This window comes from Cheilinus undulatus, linkage group 7 (genome assembly GCF_018320785.1).
Source record: "Cheilinus undulatus linkage group 7, ASM1832078v1, whole genome shotgun sequence".
NCBI lineage: Eukaryota > Metazoa > Chordata > Actinopteri > Labriformes > Labridae > Cheilinus > Cheilinus undulatus.
The window spans coordinates 14,998,963-15,022,211 of NC_054871.1; the positions used below are offsets into that span (position 1 = coordinate 14,998,963).

A 23,249-nucleotide genomic window follows, 5' to 3' on the forward strand; every position below is an offset into this window, starting at 1 on the left:
ATGTCACATAACTTTATCAAGAGCTCATGAAAGCAACTATATTTAGGTCACTATCCAAGAAAAATGGAGTGCCATAAAATTCATAGATGCATGTCTTTTAGGGCTTCCATAGAGATGTAAACCTAGATGAAATAAAGAAAATATTAAAAGTCAATACATTTGAATTCCTTGCCTTACATGTCAGGCATATAAAATGTCCATGTTTGGCCCCTTAACGCTTCCCTTATTTAATAGCTGGTCCTTATAAATAAAAATATGTAGACAGATCTGATGTAGTGAGAGCCTACAGTCTCTGTATTCCAAGATTTCAAAGTAAAACATCCATAATCAAATTGCGCAATCTCACAGGATACACATACCAGTACACGTGTATGAGCTCACTGTCAACTCCCACGCACAATGAACCACTTTACCATTTAGGGTCCATCCCCCCTCTTGCCTCTCTTCTCCCCTCCTCTCCCATCCTCACGCCTACCGAGCTCATCCCAGGTGCCTGCTTTGCCCGTTCAGCCACTCTGCCCACCCACGCCCTCACACTCTCAGTCCCAGCAAACAGCAGCCAGTGCTTTTTTCCTGCTTTCTTCTCCTCTCTCCCACCCACTCCAAACGGCTGTGAATCACTGGCTGACAAGCTGATGCACCAGCAGGGCTCTTGTGTTTCACATGCAGAGGGACTAACATCTCTCTTTTCTCTTGGTTTGTCAAGCACGGCCCATTATGATGAGGGTTGACTTGCACGTTGGTAAAACGGCTCTAAAAGATACAAAGTGTGTTTAAGTGTGCAGGGAGGCTGACATGAGCTGATGCAGGTGACTGTGCAAGCGAACGTGCTGGCATGAATTCATGCCAGGGGAACTGAGGGAGCAAATTAATTGTTCTCTCATGGAAACGTTGTTTAGCACTTAGCAGGGTGATTCATGCGTTGACAGAATCAGCCTGTGCGAGTGACAGGCGAGTCCTTGCTGTCTTTAAAGAGAACCGCTGCTCAATGATTCATGTCCCCCAAATCTGTCAGGAAGCGCCAACCATTGTTTGAGATGCACTTGCATCCAAACCTGATGACTCTACAATGTTTATTAAGTGTGGAAAATGTCTTTGTTTTAGATGACTGAAACTGGAGTGTAGTGAATGCAGCAGTTATGATATTGGCCTCAGAGAGCTGTGGCTGGCTGTAAACATCAACATCAATGGTAAATAAGTCAGCAACCCCTATCCCTAACCCAGCCTGGAGTCTCGGCCTCCAAAGATGTCAGGGGTTGAGGGAAAGGCAACCCTCTGGGTCTACTTTGAGGAAGCAAAAATTAGATTTGGACATTTAAAATAAAATAATAATGCACTTATTATATAATTAAGTCACTGGTAAGTAAATTAAAGAGTGTTAGTCGTGTTTCCTCACTCAAAAAGACTACACTGTGTTCCAAATTATTATGCATATACTATTCTTGTTTATTTTTTCCTAGTCTACATAATTGGCAATCAATAGGAGCTTTCATTCCTCAACACTTAAATTGTAATCTGGATTTTTTTTTTTTTTTTTTTAATAAAATTACAGTACCTATGATGACAAATCAGTGGTTCCCAACCTGGAGACTCAGGCAGTCCTAAGGGGGCGCAGGTCCTGGTCTGTGCTGACACTCTGAAAGAGATGTGCATATTTTTTTTTAATCATGATTCGAAACATAAAGTACAAGAGCATATTAGGGCCACCCCCCAAAATCTTAATCATCTGTTAGTTTTTTAGCAAAAACATGGAACTTTTAGGGTAAAAAAAAAAAAAAAAAAATCAAATTTCTGGGGAATAATATAGTCCCAAGCAGACTCAGAATTTCAGGGTTTGAAGAGTTGTAAATAAAAAAATCAGTTCAAAAAGTCTAGAATTTTGACATTAGAAACTCAGAAATTGTTTTTTAAATACAGAATTCACTTTTTAAAGTGAAAAAATCACTGGCAACCAAACTGAAAATAGTGGTTGGATTTTCAACTTTATAATCTCAAAAATCCAATTCCTCAAACTGGAGAATTTTGAGTTATTTTTTTCTTTTAATCAACAGATGCTTTGTTGGGATGTTGTTAATGAAAACAATCATAAATTCTGTGTACTTTTTCCAAGTGGGTCCTAGGGGTTTGCTTAGCTGTTCTTTGATAGATTATGCAAAGCAGAGTTTTAAAACACTTAAGGCAAGGGGATGATGATGTCAACATCACCCAAGGCCCCAGTGGTATTTTTCTGCAGCATGGGATGTTGTGTTGTTTTGCATGAAAATGATTTTACTCCAGAAGGCATGGTTCTTCTTTTTATACCACGAAAAGGCAGGAAATAGAAAGTTAGGAACTCCACACATTTTGCTGAGGTCATTTTTGACACCTCTAGGCACCTTAAAGGGGGCCTACCAACTCACTTCCTATGATTCCGGCCCAAAACATCACTCTGTCACCTCCTTGTTGGGACACGGTGGCCATCCATCAAACATTCAGAACTCCAGTCATCTGGACCATCTAGTGTAGCACGGCATTTATCAGTGAATAAAAATTTAAAAACTAGTCTTCAAATATTTGTGAGCCCACTGCAATCATGTCTCCTTGTGGTGAAGGGTGGCTAAAATACAGCTTTACGTCAGCAAGCCTCTGGAGGATACTGCATTGAGAGGTTCTTTGGATTTTGCACAGCTGCTCTCTAAATACGATGAATTTGCCTCACAGAAACTTTCCTTGCACCTAGTATATCTGAACAAACCCGGAGTCACACAAATCTTTTTGCATACGATGACCTCTCTTAATTTTTGTGAAATATCCAGTGTTTTCACACTTTTTGCATGATACTGCACCATTTCACGCTTTTCGTTTGCAGAAAGATCTTTCTTTTCCCCACATTGCATGAAACCTGTGACTTGCTTAATAATTTCTAACAACCTCCTTAAGTAGTTTCGCTTTGATTAGGCTCAGCTGGCAAACTAATGACCAAGCCTGTCTGACAATGATGTCAATGATGTAAACTGTCAGGAAAAGCAACACAATTGAAAACTTTAATTAAAAATTTCAAGAGAACTTCAAGTAGATTGCCCCTGAAATTCTCCTGATCTGGTTGTTCACGTCTGCACCTTACAGCGGGAAACAATCCCTGAGCTCAATGGATCTCCTGGGGCAAAACGTGATGTCCAATGAATGACATGGAAGTTTTTCATGAAGCAACAAAGTATGCTATGTGACACTATAATGAGAATGTTTGCCTTGAACCTGAAGATGTGTCTGGACTGAATCACTTGCTCAACAAGGAGTGAATAAGAATATACTTATGAACAAAAAAACATAATGCAACAGTTCAATAACCTGCACAGAGATTGCACCAGTCATGTGCATACAGTCTGTGGCCGTGCACTGATTGCAGGAAGTAATGCCACCACCCACTCCCAGTGCCTTGCTGTAAATTCTGATTATATCCTGCTGCATTCTCATATCAGCTCAGTTGGACTTCTCAAGGAAATTCCTTTCTCAAAGGAATAAAATTTATGGATGCACCCCCAGTTGGGACTTTTTCATACATTTTTGCCTCTTTGGAGGTAAAATGTGTGCTTCATAAAGTTATTCCTCATTCTGAAGAAGCACCTTTTCAGCTTGCAAGAGGACATGTTTATGGCTTAGATCTCCAGCACCATTAATATTAAGTAGACTAATTCATGAAGAAGCATTGTCTTTCATTGTACTCCATCTGTTTGCAATATCCTGAAATGTCTTTTTTCTTTGGCCTTGCTGCTCTGGAGTGGACTTGAGCACGAATCTGATTGATGCATTCATATAAACAGTCCATATACAGCCTGTGGGTTTAAGTTACACTGGTTCAACCACTTGGCAATGTGAGATCTTTTTCACCCACCGACAACTGTGATTGTCTGGAATCTGATCTGCCAAGAAACGCTTCACACAGATGGCGAGAGAGAGAACACGGAGGATGGATGATGGAGCTTGATTTCACCCTCTCCTCTTACAGGCCTTTGCATAATCGCGCTCTAAATATTTCTTTGGTGGGTAGATGTGTTCTTGCCGATGCGTTTGTGGGCCTACATTGGTGTGAGCGCATCTTAAGAGTGCGAGTATATGGTGTGTTTGTCTGTCAGCGACTCAAGCAGCCTGCGGAAGCTACATAAGCATTGTGAGGACTCGGTGGGGAGCTCTGTTCCCTTTGTGTGTGCCAGGAGCAGCTTTCCACCCACGGTGGGCAGGCAGGCAGGCAGGCTTGGTTGGTTGGCTGCTAGTTTGGCATTCACCGGATGACTTGGGTAGAAAGCAGGGAAGGCACACAGCCATTCATGGTCACATTATGCACACTGGGAACAGGAAAGCTGTAGTGGTTTAAAGATATTCTCCAATGAATGCCTCCCTCTATCTCTGTCTCTAGAAACAAAAGAATAGACGTGTTAATTGGGCTTTAAAACAAAAATAAGAACTGCATTTGTCTTTGTATGCAAATGCTCGACATTGTGGGTATATTTTACACATTCACTATTACCAAGAATGTACTTCACAGGACAGATAACACTTGGCAGACTCAACATGTGGCTGATTATACATTCACTCCTTCTTGTTTTTTGCTGAAATCTGGAGATTTAAGTAGGATGCAATGCATAAATCATACTCCTCCATAAAAGCTGCCTTCTTCACACACACTAAAACAGTACATTTGTTGGTCTGATGGATAAACTGATTGCCCTCCATCATTGTAAGGCGGTCAGATTTTTTGTGCTTTTTAAACGGAGACATAGCCCCTTTTAAGCCGGGCTTCAGCACCCTTAATGTCATCTCAGCAGCCCTAAAAATTCAGCAGCATTGCCCCACCAAATGATTAAATCCAATAGGTATTAGCAACCATCTTCATTTTAATTTTCAAGCTATTTATTTGAATAAGAGTGGTAACAATCAGTGTTATGTCAAAAGATACTCCCCAACTATTGCCTATATCATGTCTGAAAAAGGCAATATAGAAGGCAGGGGTGCCCAAACTTGGCCCACTGTACATTTTTGAAGGCTCTGCAGCAAATTCTGGAAATCCAATTAAATATAGCCCACATTAGAACATGAGATTGACTGCAGTGGTTCTCAATGTGGGGGTCGGGATCTCACTGGTGGTTGCGAAACACAGAGGTGGTTGTCAGATGCCTTCTAAAAACCAAAGAATAATTGAAATTTATTTTAAATTGTATATTTTACCTAGTTTTTCTTTAAAATATATGCATTAAATTAGTTAAATGTGATAAAACCACTGGTTTAGAGCGTGCGCTCAGAGGATAAGATTAAAAATCATTTGAAATTGTCCTTATGTCTGTGGTCTCCCTTGTTTTTAAAATTGTTTTAGATTTTAAAAATTGTCTTGTGTGTGGCCTTAAACTTCAGTCATTCAAACACACTATTTAAAGTATGAGGATTAACAAATTCAGTCCTTGAAACAGACTTTAAAGTGTAAGGAATGCTGATGAATGAAGAAAAAGACTTCAGCTAATGTATAATAATAATAATAATAATATCTTGAATTTATATAGCGCCTTTCAAGAAACCCAAGGACGCTTTACAGGAACACATAGACATGGACAAACTATGTGAGGGGTAGGATGAGTGTAAGGGGTGGTTTAGTGAAGACTGTAGGCTGTGGTGAACAGGTGGTGCTTGAGACGTTTTTGAAAATGTCCAGAGATGGAGCACTACGAAAGTCTGCAGGAAGAGTGTTCCAGAGGGTGGGAGCTGCAGCACTGAAGGCTCTGTCTCCATAGGTTCGGAGTTTGGTTTTGGGCATGGAAAGTAGGCCGGTGTCTGAAGATCGAAGGTTGCGGGATGGTGTGTATGTCTGTTAGTCCAGCCTAAAACTCCACTAACTTATTTGTTTGTACAGCCAATATTATGCACAGCTCACATGAATTATTTTTAAATTAAAAATATCGGTTTTAAATATTTTCAGATATTTTCATATAAGATAATACACTTTAATATTGATAATATTGTGCATTCCAAAGTTACTAGCCACTCTAATTTTCACTAGCCACACTTTTCTTGCTGGAAATTGCACGAGTTATAATTAAGGTTACCTATGATGTGCTAAAACTGACTTGAACTAGATCCTTTGAATTGTAAATGAAAACTGTAATTCCAACTTTATTATTTCCTCGTCAACCCTGGAGAAAGTAGTAAATGACATTGGGTCTTATACAAAGTGGACACTTCTACCGATTCTTTTAGGGGAAACTGACCCCTTGATGCGCCAAACAGCCTCATAGCAACAAGCATCTACCACTGTAACAGTCCACCAACACTGGCAATCACAGCCAAACCCGGTTAGAATAAAGCACCAATAAATTCTGCCAGCCAAAGTGATTGGTGGGAGTCTTTCTAGTACCTGTCATGGCTGAAATCTACCCTTTTTTTTTTGGCTGAACTCTACCTGACGTCAAGCCCTGCGTGATTACGTAAAAAAGCATCGTATAATTGCCAAAACGTTGCCAATGTTTTAGTGCTATCTAAACAGTGTTCAGGAGTTTGGGTAATTAAAAACATGCCCCAATACGTGATTATTTTTGTGCTGTGGTGACAAACAGGTGTTGAAACAGTTTGATTTTTTACAACCAGTATGATATCTAAGTTTAATATTCTAGTTTCTTAAACCCTCCTTCATCCGCTTTCATATGTTGAGCAGACAGATGGGGTCGCCAGGAGTCCAAGGTGCAGCCTAATATGCTTGACCTAGGAGATGAAACATTTCAACAGGTAGTTTCACTTATTTGCGACTTTAACCCTGAAATACTAACTTTAAACACCGTGTTGCCTTGAGCAGACTACACATAGATAGCCAAAATTAAAGACGCTAGCTGAAGTTCAATGATGGTTTGACACGGTTTAGTTTTTCTCTCTAAGTCTAAATATCTGGTTCTAAGGATGACACATACTCTAAACGGAGGGATTTGTTTACTTTAGCAGACAAAATTCTCTAATTTGCATTTGATTCCGTATTTTCTCACCTTCTTAGCGCTCTCTATCTCTCCAACTGACACACCTCCCACCTGCTCTCTCTCTCTCCCTCTCTCTCTGTTTCTGTCTCTCTCACTCACTTCCCTCACACTTTTCACTCAGCTACCCAAGATGGCGGCAGCCCCATCCATCCAGCCGCCGAGCGTTCACTCTTCTCTAGCCGGGGAGAGCGCACTTTCCCCAGAGATGGACAGCCCCGAGAGCCGGCAGCCGGAGGATGAGGAAGCGGCAGCAGCGGCGGCGGCAGCGGCGGCGGGAACTCAGCCCTCCGACTCGGGGATTAGTCTCCGGGACCTGCCGGACCTGGAGCCGGAGGAGATCGAGAGGAGGCTGGCCAAAACTCGTCAGGAGCTGAGCAACAGGAGGAAAATCCTCATTAAGAACCTTCCGCCTGACACCACTAACCAGGTACACGGCAGTTCAAAGAGGGGAAAGTGGAGGGAAAGTGGCGTTGGTCACTTTTTCTTTTTTTAAGGTTTTACCTTGACTTGCTGGGTGTTAGTGTTGCTCCGAGTTCAGTTTGCACTTTAAATTCATTTTTTTAAATTCACGTTGATAAAGAGCCGTGTCTGACGCTCCAGAGACTTAATTCACCACATATCTAAGCATCTGACGACGAAAAACAATAGCTGTTTTTACATTTTAAAGCAACATTAATTATTTGAACGATAAAAACAGTTTACAAACGGTTTTAAAAAAAGTTGTCTACAATATCATCTTAATGGTTATAGCTTACTGGTTAAATTGAGAGATGTAAACAAGCCCTAATCAGAAAATATCAGCTAAATTATTATTTAATGTAAGAGTACTCTTTAAAGAACACAGTTTTCTTTAAAACAGTTACACATTTTAGTGAGAAGCTGTGCTCCTAAATAATTCTGTTAAAAACTGTCACTAGATTGCAAGTTTCAGCTTTCCTTGCAGCACATTGTTTACTGCAGACTGTCATTCAGATTGACTCATCTTTGCATGGTGAGGTAAACTGACTTAATGCATCTGTAATAATAACACATATTCGTTATGGGAAATGAAACTCTTTGCGTTATAATTTATTCATATTATTATGCAACAGCTACACAGATGGATGTTTTTCGAGATACACCAGTTGTTAAAACTTGAACTGATATGGATGTTTAAAGTATTATTTCAGCTGATGATATTTTTCCATTACTTCATTATAGGGACGGATGATACTGGGTTTTTGCCGATATCTGATATGCCAATATTTACAGAATGATTTTAGCCGATACCAAGATTTAAATGTAGTTCAGTCCTAAAACTTCATTCCTTAAAACATGTAATTTAAAGTTTCAGGGAGGAACAAAACAACAAATTTCAGTCCTTAAAACACACTTTAAAGTATAAGGAATGATGAAGCTGGTCTGTTGTTCCAGTCTATGACTCTGCTAATGTATTTGTACGTGTAGCCAATTTACAGCTGATGTAGGCAGATTTTTACTGGTGAAATATCTGTTGAAAGTGGTGGCAGAAATGTTTGTGTCTTCTGATGTGATAATTCACTATTTAAGCTAATATCTTTTGATACGGCTATCATTCGGACAATATTGTACATCCATACTTCTTTTGTTCTCAGATTTGTAGCATTAGACTGATTTGACTCTACAGATTGGAAACTGATATTTGATGATGCCACATTATTTGCTAATGGTCGATGTGTGTCTAAAGGGCCGATATTGAACACTACCAGTGTTAAACAGATGCATCAGTGCATCCCTAATGTGTTAAAACCAGAGAGCAATGCATTCATTTGCACATTTCGATCATGCAGTATTCAATGGGGGCTACACGGCGGCACAGGCGGCACAATGCTTCTTGGTCAGGGCCTTTCTGTGCAGGGTTTGCATGTTCTCCCTGTGGGTTCTCTCCGGGTACGCTGGCTTCCTCCCACCACCAAAGACACGCTTGTTAGGTTAATTGGTGACTCTAAATAGGCCGTGAGTATAAGCTTGTCTGGTTGTCTGTCTCTGTATGCCAGCCCTGCAATTGACCAGTGATCAGTCCAGGGTGTACCCTGCTTCTCACCCAGTGACATCTGGGATCATGCCACCCGTGACCCTGAATGGGGTAAGAAAGGTAGAAAATGGATGTTGTTTTCAATCGACTCCAAGGTGGTGCAGTGGGGTAGCCCTAGTGCCTCACAAAGAGAAGATTCTTGGATAGAGCCCTTCTATGTGGAGTCTCATGATGCAGGTGTGGATTCCCCCCAGGTACTCTGGCTTCCTCCCACAGTCCAGACATTTTAGGTAATAAAGTATGTCTAAATTGCCCATATCTGTGATTGTAAGTATTTAGCTTGTATGCCTCTACAGGCCAGCCCTGTGACTGACTGGCGGCCAGCCTAGGGTGTACCCCGCCTCTTGCCCAATGGCAGTTGGTGGTTCAAGCCCCTGGCAACCCCAGGCAGGAAAAGAGTTCTAGATAAAGGATGGATGTTTCTACAGTTTGGTGTCATCTGTTATGATTATTAATTTTCCCCATCTTTCTTGTGACTTTGACTAGTTTATGAATGCCTGCTAATTTTCTGAAGTGATATAAACTGGATAGAGAGTTCATTTTTGTGGCATTAATATTGATTAGAGCATTGTAAACTTGTGTAACAGCTGCTTCAGTATCCCGTATTGTAATTTTCCTACACATTAGTGGTAGACGCCATGATTTCTGTTGGTAGAAGCACATCACTCAGTTTATATTTCATGTTTATTGTACATGAGAACTTTGTCCGCCTGTCTCTCGTCAGTGACCGCCGAGTGACTTCACTGTTTTCATCTGTAAGACCCCTTCAGTCTCCCCCACTGAGTGTCATCCATCACTCTTGTCAGTCTGCGAGCCTTCATGAGGCAGAGAAGCTGATGGTGTATCCCTTCTGGATTGTAGCACCAAAACACTCTTAGAAAGAGGCCTGCTGCCAAGAAGAAGCTGCACCCTGTCAGGAGTTTATGTGTGTTTGTTTTTTAGGAGAAAGGGAGAGAAAAAGAGACTCTGACTGCATGGGGTGTGTAAAAAATGAGGAACCGAGGGGAAACGAGAGAGGAAAAGTTACAGGTGAAGCAGCAGAAGCGGCATGTCTCTCTGTCTCTCTCTGTTTATATTTTCCACGTAATTCATTTGACAGAAGAAGAGTGCTGTGTGTAGTGAGTCTGAGCAGAGCTGAGCGTCATGGAGCGTGCTCTGCTAGACATGCCACATGAATTTATCAGTTTAAAGGAGCAGTTTGGGGAATTCTGTTGTTGAATTGAAGGCTTTGGCTGCATGCGTGTGGATGCATGTCAGTGATCTGTCATAAGGAATAAACAGAAAACCTTTTAAACTCATTAGGAATCAAACATGTTGGTAGAAAAGTAAATGCACACAGCTAATATGATATTTCTTAAGGTTGCTTTGTGGTTTAAGATTGCTGCATTTATTCAAAATGAAAGGCTGTAAAGCTTTGTGGTCTGAGCAAATACAGGTTTTTAAGTATGAAAGAAGACAAAAACTTCAAAAGACATCATTCAAGTCTATGACCGAGCAAAACTGTACAAGATTTACTTGTTTCAGCCTCTCAAATGTAAGGATTTTGTTTACAAATTTAATGTTTTTGTGCTTTAAAATGTGTTGACGAGAAAAAGGAGCAACTTGATGGTCATTTTTACATTGTATTGAATGAACCATTAAGCAAGTAATCAAAGAATAATGAAGTTGAACTAATGATGGAAATTATCAATATTTGAAGCACAGTTTTATATCTGGACTATACCTGTGTGTATTTCTGAGTGAGTGAAAGCTACAGCTTGTCCTGCCTGGTCCTGTACAAGAATCCAGTGATATTCATAAAGCTGCTGTTGACACAACACCATCTTAATATCATAGGGTTAGACATTTATGACGAAAGGAAAATCCTTGTCACTGTCTTATATAACCTGTCTGATTAACCCGACCACACCCAGCGGACTCCATCTCCCATTCCCCTCATACCCGCTGCCCCATTAGTGAACACTGTAACGCAGAGTGGATATATATGTGTGTCTGTCTGAGCCCATGGTGCACTGTATCAGATATATTGCCCTGCTGACAGCCCTCATCTGAGAGAGGAGTGGGGGGATGGGAACAAGGAAGGGAAGAGTGCACTTAGAGAAGGAGGGATGGGGAGTTGGGTGAGGAAGTGGAGGAAGGATGGATAAAAGAAGAGACAAGAAGGATTTTTTATCAAATTTATACAACTTTATGTTTCCCGAAAAAGCTATTAGCAACATTTTATTTCATTAAAGTCCTTTGTTGAATCTGCTTATCCAGTCTAAATCAGTTTGAATCACTTATTCAATGAATAAGAACTGAGTTTTAAACATTTTAATGTAACTGAAGTTAAGGGATGGGTAGCGCATGACAAAATACAACATGATAGCACAATATGAAAGGACAGAATACTATAGGATATGGCATGACATGATACAACACAATAGGACACAAAATGGCACGACACAGTACATGTCAATATGACACAACACGCCTCAGAATAATATGGTAGTTTATGTCGGGTGGGCAACTGGCGGCCCCCTTCCTCTCTCAGTTTGGCACCCAAGTCAATTACAAATACCATTAAACTATATGCATAAAGAAAATACAACATAATCTGCCATAAAAGCATGATAATATAATTACTTCTGTTATAATCTTTGATAACTGGCTTATGTCTAGCCTTGTAAAGCAGATGGATACGTCCATTTCCTTGTTTTTCACTGGCAAATCCATGTTGTTAAGCTCCCATCTGAACCATTTGGGCCTGCTTAGAAAGTGATAGGACCAATCAGTGACGAGGGGCAGTACTTTCAGGCACGGCAGATGATGTAAACAAGCAGCAGCAAGAGGCCGGTGCAATTATGGCACAAGAGCTTAGCGTGGATGCTGCTAAAGCATAAGTTTTATCAGAGCTTGACAACAACAACTGGATAGCTGCTATGTCACATGTTTTGTTACTCTTATTGGCCCATAGAGATGTGGCAGTCAGAATGTTCATCCACTCACACTCTGAGTTTTTTCAAAGCCTCTGCCTTTTCTCAAACATTTCCTATTAAAGATGGATGGATGTGTGAAACAAATCCATCTGGAGTGTCAGGTTAGTTTATGTCAAAGTCTTTGCAAGAAATTAATAGATTTAATTGCCTGTTATTGCTTCTGGAAAACCTTTATATTGGGCTAGCAAGATTAATCAAACTAATTGCAACCAACCAAGGCCCACAATTAGTGCACTAAATTTTAAAATCATGATTAAATGTATTCTTTGTTGCCCCTTTCAATACACGTTGACTAAGGCAGGTCAGCCCTCCAGCCCCAGTGATGTATGTGGGTTTTTTATGTTCTCTAATTTCATTTGTAGTTCATAACCAGTTCCTTTTTCTGCAGTTAAATTTGTATTAAAATCTTTAATTTATCAACAAAAGTAGGTCTTATCAGGTCTGTTACCCTTTAGGACAGTGTAAATATCAAAATGACACAAAAACAGATTAAAATGCAAAATAGTGGAAATTTAGAATTAGATAAAAAGGATGTGATTAATTGTGATTAACTACAGATATTCTCAGATTAATCATGATTAAAAATCGCAATCTTTCGACAGCCTTACTTTATATGAATCACTGAAAGTGTCTTAAAAATTAATATGAAAGTAAAATATATTGAAATATCCTGTAACTACCATGTGCACTACATTGAGTAAGTAGCTGAGCATTGGTTAATTCTTTGTTTAGATTATTAAGAGTTTTTTTTCCACACCTGAAAGTTCTGTACAAGGTCTGGTGTTTTGTTTCACATTGCAATTATTGCAAACAAACTAACAGACTTTACATGACAAACCTATATGTGATATTTCCATCAACTATGTGGGTTACATGTGTCTGTAGTTTACATTGATTGGTTAGTTGGCCGGCAGGTGTCTGACATGAGCATGTTTAATAATGTGCATTGCTTGTATGTAGAAAAAAACTGCTGTTGGCTCATCGCACTCAAGCTGCCCATATTTAAACTCCTCTGGCCTCTACTCTTTTCTTCCCCTTTGCAAGCTGCTTTTTGCAACTTTCCTCCACCCCAGCTCTTCATTTTTTCTGCTTGTGACTTAAAGCTGTAGTAAGCGATTTATTTTTAGTGTTGTATGCCCACAAAAACAACACAACCTCTCAGGGTCTTGTTATTGAAGCCATCTAACAGAATAACACACTCTGCAATGCCTCTTCGCACTGCACTCTCACTTGAGGAAAACCAGCAAGGGACGGTGCTCCAGCCAATGAGGAGGCTAGTACTCGCAGCCCATCACAGCTCAGGTCAGAGAGAGCATTCCTACTGTCTGCTATAGTAGGTGCGGTTCAGCCTCTCAGCTCAGTGAGAAGTCGATACAATGGCGGAGTTACCAGTGTTGTCCTATGAAGAATTTGTTCATGCTGCGACTGTTTTCTTGCTTGTGATTCGGTCATTGATTTCAGTGGAAAAGTGGAGAAAAATCCCTCCACAAGAGCTTTGCCACCGTCCATATTTGAATCAGCGTACATGCACATTTGCGAGGAGGTATGTGAGAAGAGGGGCGGAGCTACAGAGCTCAAACAGGGAGAGGAACAGGAAGGGAGGGGGAGTAGAGTTGATGGCATTGATGCACTGTTCTCAAGTCCTCTCCTATCCTCTCACTTTCATTAGCTCAGAAAAACAGAAAGTTTTTCTCAGTTGGCCCCTAACAACATTGTTAGACAAAATGTCGATAAGACATTTGGTCTTCTCTTCTCTTTTGCAGCTGTTTTTTTTTTTTTTTTGGTGCTGAATTTCCTTTTTCTGGTTCTCATGCCGTAGTTTTCTGTCCTTGATATGAAAATTATGCTTTCACACTGGGCATAAACTGTACCTTGGTCCAGTTTGGTCCAGACTGAGACCACCTCTTTTGGTCGGACCAAGGTCTGGATTGGACCATGGTCTGGGGGAGGTTCCATACTTGTCATTCTGGTTTGGATCAAACTGAAAATTTAGACAGTCCACACCAATGGCGTAGGTGTGAAAACACCCTAAATTAACCATTTATATTTGCATTTCAGTTCAAAATCTAAATGTTGGTATAAAAATCATCATGAAAGCTTTATATTCTTTCGTTATTAAGTTGTTGGTAGTCATAGAGGTTAAACTGAGAATATCTGAGAATTTGTAACAGTTCTGCATTTCTGCATAGATAATAAAATGAATGTGGCCCACCTAGTGACCAAAGTCCCAATCACTGGTTTGTACTGTAATGATACAGTGATATATTGTAGGATCATGACATAATGATGCATCATAATATCTGATTGACTGAAAGAGTGGGGGGCAGGGAACAGTTAATAATCCTAAAAAGGTCAAGAGCATGATTAATCTATCCACTAGATGTTGGTGTAGGTTGTCCTCTCACTACGTTTTATCTTTTAACTTCTTCTGTCACTATCTGACATTATCCAGCTGTCTTCTTTTAACTAATGGTCACATTACCCTCATTCATTCCTTCCCTAATAGGAGTCATGAATCAGGGGTGAAGTGATGGAGATTGACAGGAAAATCTGTTCAAAGCCACATATTTTTAAAATTGAAAAACTGATCATATGCACTAGTAATTTGCTTATTGTATCTACTTGGATAATGAAATGTTGCCATGTCAATATTTTCCCCAAGCAATACTTCCTAAAAATGCTTCTGATAGCATTTTACAGTAAAATCCTCTTTTCAATCTGCTTATCCAACCTAAATCCTTATGAATTACTAAACATTGTCATGTACCCACTTTACTTACAAATGAGCAGATTTTAGATCTATAATTAGCTTTTATGTTGGCTGTTGTTTCAGGTCTGGAGTACTGGAGAAAGTAGCACAATTGTTCAATTAAATATATGAATCAGACTTGTTATATTGAATCACATGCTAGTTTTTAATGTAATTTAATATTATCTTGAGCTTTTTCCACATAGTTATTGTTATACAAGCACATATTAAAAGTTAAAAATGGTGTAGTACTGTGTTCCAACTGTCTTCACATTTTTCCACATTCTCCACTCAGAGTCAGTTTACAGGCTAAAAGTACTGAAACTAGAGCTGGATCATATGACCTGTAATGGCATACTCAGTTCGCATCTGAACATAAGATCACAAAAGATGCTTTTTTAGTCTCTGTGTTCAGTTCTCAGCCTGTTGTTTCTTGTAGATGAATCTGTGGTTTTAAGTTTATTTACTGGTAAGGTGTGTTAAGCTGCTTATGAAAACACATAAATCTATGATTTGGCATCAGAAATAAAAGAACCCAAGGAGAGTAACAACTAACATCTTTAATTGTAGAGGGCTTGTGGTAAATAACCTGTTTATCATGAAACTAAGTAAGCTTTCGTGGACATAGGACAGTGCTACGGTGTTTACAAGGTTTCTTTGACCATGATCAGAGTCACAGCCTCTTTCTTAGGTTCATTCAATTTGACTTGAACAAGTGAGTCATCAATTAAAAGATATCTATAATAGTAAGACAGTTGTTTATGGAGATGCAACTGTCATGGGTTCAAAACAAAGATTTGTCATGTTTAAATTATCAGGCCTCCCAGGTGCTAAATGACCTGTTCCCCTCAGAGTATCAGGCTTTGGTTAGTAATGCATGGATGTGCACGTCCTCCTGGGTCTGCTCTTTAGTGTGCATTCTGATGATGGGGCTCAGTACAGGCTGTTGTGTGGCATAAATCACTGGGGTTGAAAGGTTGAAAAGTGGTAACAGTTTTACCTTGTGTCCACTACAACACAGCACCTGAGTTAAAACTGGTCATAATGGTTTTGAAAGAATCCATTTCATGGCAGAAACAATACCAGTGACAGTACTGATACTGGTTTACTGCTTACCACTAAATAAAGCAGAAATACCATCTGTTAGATATCATTTTCTTCTCAAAACCTTCTGCTTCAAGTACCCAAAATAAAGCTGGGTGCAAATTCTGTCACCTGCAATGTATAAGACTTGTGGAGGCACATAAGACTGAAAACTTTGTTTAAGAATGCAAAAGTTTAAGAATGCATAAAGAGCTGGTAACACACCTACAGAAATGAGGATGAACAAAGAAAAACTCTTGAGCTGACGTGGATCTTTTAGTGCTGCCTAAAGTAAATAGTGGCAAAAATGTTCAAACCTGCTGATACGAATGATTTTTTTTCAGCAAATATTTGTAAATAGTGATGTCATGCTGATAATATTGTGCATCTTTACTTTTTCAGCAATTCTGTTCATCAGCAGCGTTACAAAATTCAGTCAAACATTAAAGATTTAACATTCCTTTTTATATTTCATTTGTCAGATTTGAAATTTATTCAACCAGGAAAATATGATTATAATTAATAATTTTATTTAGGAGGGTGTCTTGGCCAAGACAGGCAACAGCAAATTTAAGTTATAGACATAAATCACAAAACATTTACCAACATAGATCAACCAATCATGGGTTACAGAGCAGAACGTCATCAGTCAAAACATTTACTGTCTGAATGTGTTTGGATTGTGGCTTATAATATAACTGACAAATACTGCAGTGGATGAAAATTATAGTAGTTGCACAGTGAATGAATAATTAAGTCATTTTACAGTGAATGTCTCTTGTTGTCTTTCTGTATCTGAAAAGTTGAGCTATTATCTAAGTGCTAAAAAAATCAGATGCATTACAATTAATGTGTTTTAAACTAAGCCCTGGAGAAGGAGTTGGACCCAAGTTTTATCCCCGCTGTGCACCCTATAAATCCAATATTAGCACTCACAATACACCATTACAAAAATCTGAACTTCTCTCAGTAAACGAGGAAATTATTCTATTTAAACAAGCAATGGTGTCTCACTTAGCATGTGAATATTTGCTAAATGGAAGCCCCCTGTATAATGGCCATGCATTCACACCTTCCTGATGCAATCACATGTTTTAAATCAACCCCCCCCCACCCCCACCCCCGAAATTACTAGTGAAAAAAACTATCAGCTTTATTTTGGAGCCAGGAGGGACCTGTTAAAAACAAATCTATTATAAAGAACAGCCAAGAGACATGTGTTATAGCTAATATGCACTCTTCAGACTTTATTTATTCATCACACTTTGTATCATTATCCCATGGCTGAATCACACATCACATATTTTCTCATATGCAGAAGCACTAGAGGGTAAAATAGCTGTGTGAGTGCATGAGGAGGAGGTTACTTTCCAAGGACTTCTCTTCAATTCTTGAATTATTCAGATTTTCTCAGAAATACACAACACTTAGACGGGATGGTTATGTGCATGTTTTTCTGTTTCTATTTGACACCAGGCAGATTGTGTGTACCCGTGCATCTGTACAGGTAAACTCAAATACATGTAAATGTCACAAAGCAGCGTGCGCCTGAGCTGTTCTCCTTCCACCCACTTCCTCCTTTAGCCTTACATGCTGAGAAGCTAGTGTATGTGAATGTGTGCTTGTGTGTCATGAGCAGATGTTCATGAAATCCGCCCCTCCTGACCGTAGGCAGGCTTCATCACCTCCATCACTTCTGTGCACACGTTGTTGTGATTTTTCTGTTCACTGCGGCGTTGGGGTGTGCAGATGTTTGTGCCACAGTCATCGCACAGGTGCTTAAGATCCAGCTGTTTGACGGACTACTGTTAGAACCACAAAGACTGACCAACCAGCCCATGTAGCTATGTTCTAAACACAGAATGGTTTAGCATTTGTTTCAACTGTAAGGTCACTTTACTAACAACTAAGTTGTGTCGTAAAGTTCCATAAAGCGAGTACACTTCATAAGAGAAGTGGGCCAAATTTCCCCCTTTTGACCACAGTAAGCATGATCTTACTGTGGGGGGTTATGCATTTACTTTTTTATTGCATTTATACACCGTCTTGAAATCCCGGTCTGTAATCCTCTTTTAAACTGTGATGAACCTCCCACCACTAGAAGGCGCTGTAGCTTCAGTAAATGGCGACTGCATTCCTGTCTGAGCTTTTCCCCGGCACTTTATCGGACGTAAATATGAGAAACTTAGCAGTTAGCATGTAATAGCAACAGTGCAATACAACCGTTTTTAAAGTAATAGATACAAATAAAGTGGTATGTAGGCTGTTGAGGGTTTAACTCACATATAACTACTCAACTAAAGTGAACCCTAAACCCAAGGGACCACTAGGATACCCTGATCAGAAGACCTGAGAGATCTACAGGGAATGTAGGGATGGAGCAGGTCTAAGATATAACCAGGTGCCTGTCCATGCAGGGCTCTATAAACAAGATCAAGGATTTTGAATTGAATTCAGAAATTGATTGGAAGCCAATGTAAGGAATGTAAAATTGGAGTGAAGATTTGTCTGAATAATCCCCAAGTGTGCTGTGTCAGCAAGATTATTTACTGCTCCAAATCACATCGTAGCCTCCCAGATAGTTACCTCTGCCAGGGAGGTTATGTGATCGGCAGGGTTTGTTAGTTAGTTTGTTAGTTTGTTAGCAACATAACTCAAAAAGTTATGGATGGATTTTCATGAAATTTTCTTTAAATGTCATAAATGGCATAAGGAAGAACTAATTAGATTTTGGGACTGATCCAGATCACTATCTAGATCCAGGAATTTCTTCATTATTGGGAGATGGGGCTAACGGCAGAGGTCTGCGCTCTCCGAGTGCTTTTCTAGTTTTCCAGTAGCATCCTTTACCAGTGCCACCAAGGTGAACAGACTGTAGCTACACATTTTCCCACACATTAACACAACCTTTTTGTGTATCTTAGGCCGCCTGTTTACATGTGTTTCATGCCCCCCTTTCTGTTTTTGAAAAGTGATCTTGTATTGTCCTGCAGGCAAATAGATAAATAAGTAAATAACCTTTTCAGAGCTTTTTTTAAAAAAATTGCTGACCAGGAAACTCGGCATCATCTTTCAATTTACCTATTTTTCAACAGGCGCAGCATAGACTCCTTATTGTCCCTTGAGGATCCCTCAGAAATCAAATATGGCAGTGTCCATATGAGTGTGTTGTGCCCTCTGCATCACACTCAGAGGTGAATTATTTCTTTATCTTTTCATCTTCTGCTTGTTGCCAATGCTTTTCTTCTGATGCTATGTTTGGTCACACAAGATTTTGTGAAATCTCATGAGTGGGGAACACTGCGATGTTGTGGCATGCAGGTCGGCAGGTGTGTGGTCTCCAGTGGTCCGACGGTCTGGCAGAGTCGTCTAGTGCAGGTTTTTTTTTTTAAAGTGTGGGAAAGTTAGCCTCTCCCAAGAGAAAATGTTTTTTTCTGTGAGCCCTGAACCCTCATAAAATATGATTTTAACAACTATATTCTCAAACATTTATGTCTCATCTTTAAGCATTTTTTGTTTGACCATTTTTATATTTTTGATATTTTGGTCAGCATATGTTTTCAAACATCCGTCTTTCCCAGGCAATCAGTTTGGTTTCCTCCACCTTCAGCCTTGTCTGGTATTCGTTTTTGATCATTGTTGGTGCCAAAAACCTGCTCTTGCACAGGCTGTCTTAGTGCTCACTGTGCTAAATGTCTCAGTTCCCTTCAGAGACCAAAATTTCTTTAACTTCTTGTCAAAAAAATCCCATGGTTTGGTCATTAGACTCAGTCCTCTTGCCTCAGTCTGACCACAGGGTTAACACAGCCTTATGCTGTCATTGGCTTGTAGATCTTTGCTAATTAAACACTGTGGCATCATCAGGACCAATGTAGAAAAATTCTAACTTTAATAGTTGACTCTACATTGACTATAAATCTGTCCAGTTTGCCCCATGCACAGCAGAAGTTAGAAAAGCAAATCATGTTTTTGTCTTGTATGGTTCAGTGCTTCACCTGAAGCCATGTGGTGCCTCCCAGTGGAGGCCCGCTTCCCAATCCTCCTAGGACTGTTATCTATCATATAAAATAAGAAAAACCAGGACATTATACGTATATTATCATATTATGTATATTGCTTCTGCTTTCTTACAGTAGGTGGCACCTTAGCAAAAGCATGAAATACACATTTAAATATGTAATGAAATATGTGGCAGGGCAGACCCTTATCATACATGTGAGATTAGATGCAAATCAGAAGTTTCATGTAAGAGTTACAGTGATTTCCCTTGAAATTACATGATTATAAATTGCTTGCCAATAAAGAAATGGTCCAGTTGTGTCACTTCCTGTTGGCAGTAGGGGTGCTGAATCAGAACAATGAAATTCACCTTGAATATGTCGAGGGGCAGACCTTGATCCTACATGTGAAATTTGAAAGCAGTCATGTTTGGTATGAAAATTGCAGATACTTCCTGTTGAATTGGCGAGATATTGAAATGCTCACCATCACCAGTGAGACATCCTTCCATGAAACATATCTATGATGTGGCCATTTATTCAGATCTTTCCACGCACACTTCTTGAAAGGATGCCACAAAAACACACTTAATAGACCATTATTACTATGCTCTTTCGGTAGGGAAAGGTGTGTTTAGGCAACTGTGCTAATCTCCAGTTTACACTTTGCACATGTTAAGCCTATATTATTGCATTCCTAATTACCTGCATATTTTTTATTTTTTTGTTGTATCATTTTTTATAGAATGTAGTGCAAAAAACTACCATCAGTTCTTCCTCCTGTTGTCCACCATGTGTATTTACTTAAAGTCGTGTTGAACTGCAGCAGATTTTGCACATTTTTTGAGTGCTGTTGTTTTGAGTCAGGACTGTGATTTTTGGTGAATGAAAACTGCTGATGTGTGGCTTTTTTTGGTCATATCACTGCTCACTGCATGCTTCAGGAACTAACTGTTAAACCTTAAGTATTTGTCATCGTGTATGGGGGTGCTCACACTTCTAATATCTGTTAATATTTTAAAAATCCTTAAATGTGGGTCTGGATTTTGTCTTAAGTCTTTGGAGATTGTGTGAGGAGGGTGTAGTGTTAAGGTGTATCTTAAAAATGTGAGATATGGTTGATTAGAATATTAATAAGGTCATGTTTTCAGTGGTTTTATATGATTTATGATAAATGGATGTGAAACCATATATAAAGTAACCAGGCTAACAGCCTGTTAAAAAGCTTTGCAGTTTAATCATATTAAATGATAGACTTTACTTTTGGTGGCTGAGACGTTACATTGGTAGTGTATATTTGACAGGAATGTTATGATTGCTTTAATGGAGTTACAGTGTCAGGATAAAAGGTTTAGGAGTGACCAAAGGAGACAGTGAACTGCATTGATTGGACAAGTACAGGAAGGTTATCTGTGGACTAATAGGATAAAAGGTTAAGGAGAAATAATGACCGTGTGTCAGGAGGCCTTCTTGGCTGAGCTGTACTGTTTGAGTTAGAAATGATCTTCTCTCTTACCTGGTATTCCTTCTCTTGATTTTCTCAAAGTAGCTTTAAGCCTAGTTTTCACCAAACGTACCCAGAACTATGAGTCTTTTTTGTCCGGTTTTTGTTGGGACAGAGGTTCCCTCAGCCATGTGTTATCTCTGTTTTAAGCCTGGACTGAAGTCCCAATAGGATAGACTAAAAGGTCTGCAGGTATTTGAGAAAAAAACCCTTCTGACATCTGCAAACAGAATAAAATTATATCTCAACTTAAAAACCTGCAGAGTAAAAAAAGGCCCAAATTAAACATAAAGAGTACGTTAAACCTTTTCTAACCAGCAGAGAGAAAGATTGGACCGGTAGAGGCAGTTACATTTTGGATTTGTCATTATGTTTTTAAACCATGAGTTAAAATTTGAGTTTCAGTTACAGTTTAAGTTTTTGGATAATTGATAGTATAGAAAAGTCTACAAAAACTGCATCTATTTCACAAGAATTGTGCTTGGAATAGAAATAAATCATTAAAAAAAACAGGCAACCTGCGTAACACTGTCTGAATTGCAAATATGCATGGGAAGAGCTGTTCTTTGTACAGTTTAGACTACGTGCAGACGCTTCTCTGTATTTTTAATACTTGAAAATAAGCAGTTTGGTCCTCTATTTTTCTTGCTCTGGTGAGGTAAAAATTCATGCATCATAGCAGTCCTTTATCTTATTTCATCTTTCTTGCTGCGTATGCTCAAGCATGCCCTTATTCCTGATGTGCATGAGTTTGGAACCATGCTGTTAAGCATGCAATGTTGAAAGCTGTTGCTTGGTTAAGCCCAAGACAATAATGGTGATCACTACTGAGCACTGACGATAGCTATCCGTCTTCAGGAAGCTGATCAAACACGTGCCTCGGAGGTATGTTTGAATGGCTGAATGGGTCGGTGCTGAAAGGAAGTCCTTGAAGAAGACAAACGGATGCTGTGATAATCTTAACATCGAGCATGTCAGACAGCTGTTTCAATTAAATGCATCGGCACATGTAAACACCAGATTAGGTCTAATGCAAACAGTTGAAATCAGGAAGAAAGAAAAACATAAGGTTTTTGAATCTGCCACCATTTTTTTCTCCACATAGAGTTGGTTGATGAAAAATATATATTAAAACGAAGTGCTGTGCAAAACATTACATTGTCTTGTCACAAATGTTTTCACAATGATTAACATAAACTAACAGTCACAAAACTGAGCAGCACTTTACCAAATCTCATCTCCATAATCAGAAGCTACAGTTCACAAGTTCACAAAAGCTTAAGGTACAAATCACAGAGAGCTGCTGCCTTCTTTGGAAGTGGCTGGTGGAGGGTAGAGCAGACAACAGAAATACAACACTATGACCGAGGGTCATAACAAAATCTTTATGATGCCTAACATCAGGCTGTAAGATAACTGCCCATTACTGATTCTTTTCTCATCACCATTGTAGCCCGAAAGCCAAATTTCACAGCTTTCTCATGTATTAGCGAGTATGGCACTGTGTGTCCTCTTAATGTGCACAGCTGATGGAGGGGACAGGAGTGTTTTTTGGGCTTAAGTTCCTGTGTGAACATTCTATATAAAATAAAGATAGATGCAATTATTTCCAAAATTCACAGCATGACTTTATCTAACAGAATGCTCTCCATCTATTCGTTTTCTTCCGCTTATCTGGGGCCAGGTCACAGTGGAAGCAGACTAAGCAAGTCAGCTCAGATGTCCCTCTACCAAGGGACATTTACCAGCTCTTCCTGGGGGATTCCGAGGCGTTCCCAGGCCAGATGACATATATGATCCTTCCAGGGAGTACTGGGTCTACCCAAGGGTCTCCAGTTGGACAAGCCCTGAAGCTTGTCCAACCTCCGCGGGGAGGTGTCCAGGAGGCATCCTAA

At 39.6% G+C, this 23,249-nt stretch overlaps 1 protein-coding gene across 2 annotated transcripts in view; it reads left to right on the top strand.

The window, feature by feature from the left end:
* Positions 1-7,103: 7,103 nt before the first annotated feature.
* Positions 7,104-23,249, top strand: part of raver2 (ribonucleoprotein, PTB-binding 2) — a 150,850-nt gene continuing 134,704 nt past the window's right edge. For both annotated transcript variants that reach the window (XM_041790749.1, XM_041790750.1), the window contains exon 1: positions 7,104-7,416. In XM_041790749.1, the coding sequence (XP_041646683.1) occupies positions 7,120-7,416 (297 nt within the window). In that variant the 5' untranslated portion in view covers positions 7,104-7,119. The remainder of the gene's footprint in view (positions 7,417-23,249) is intronic.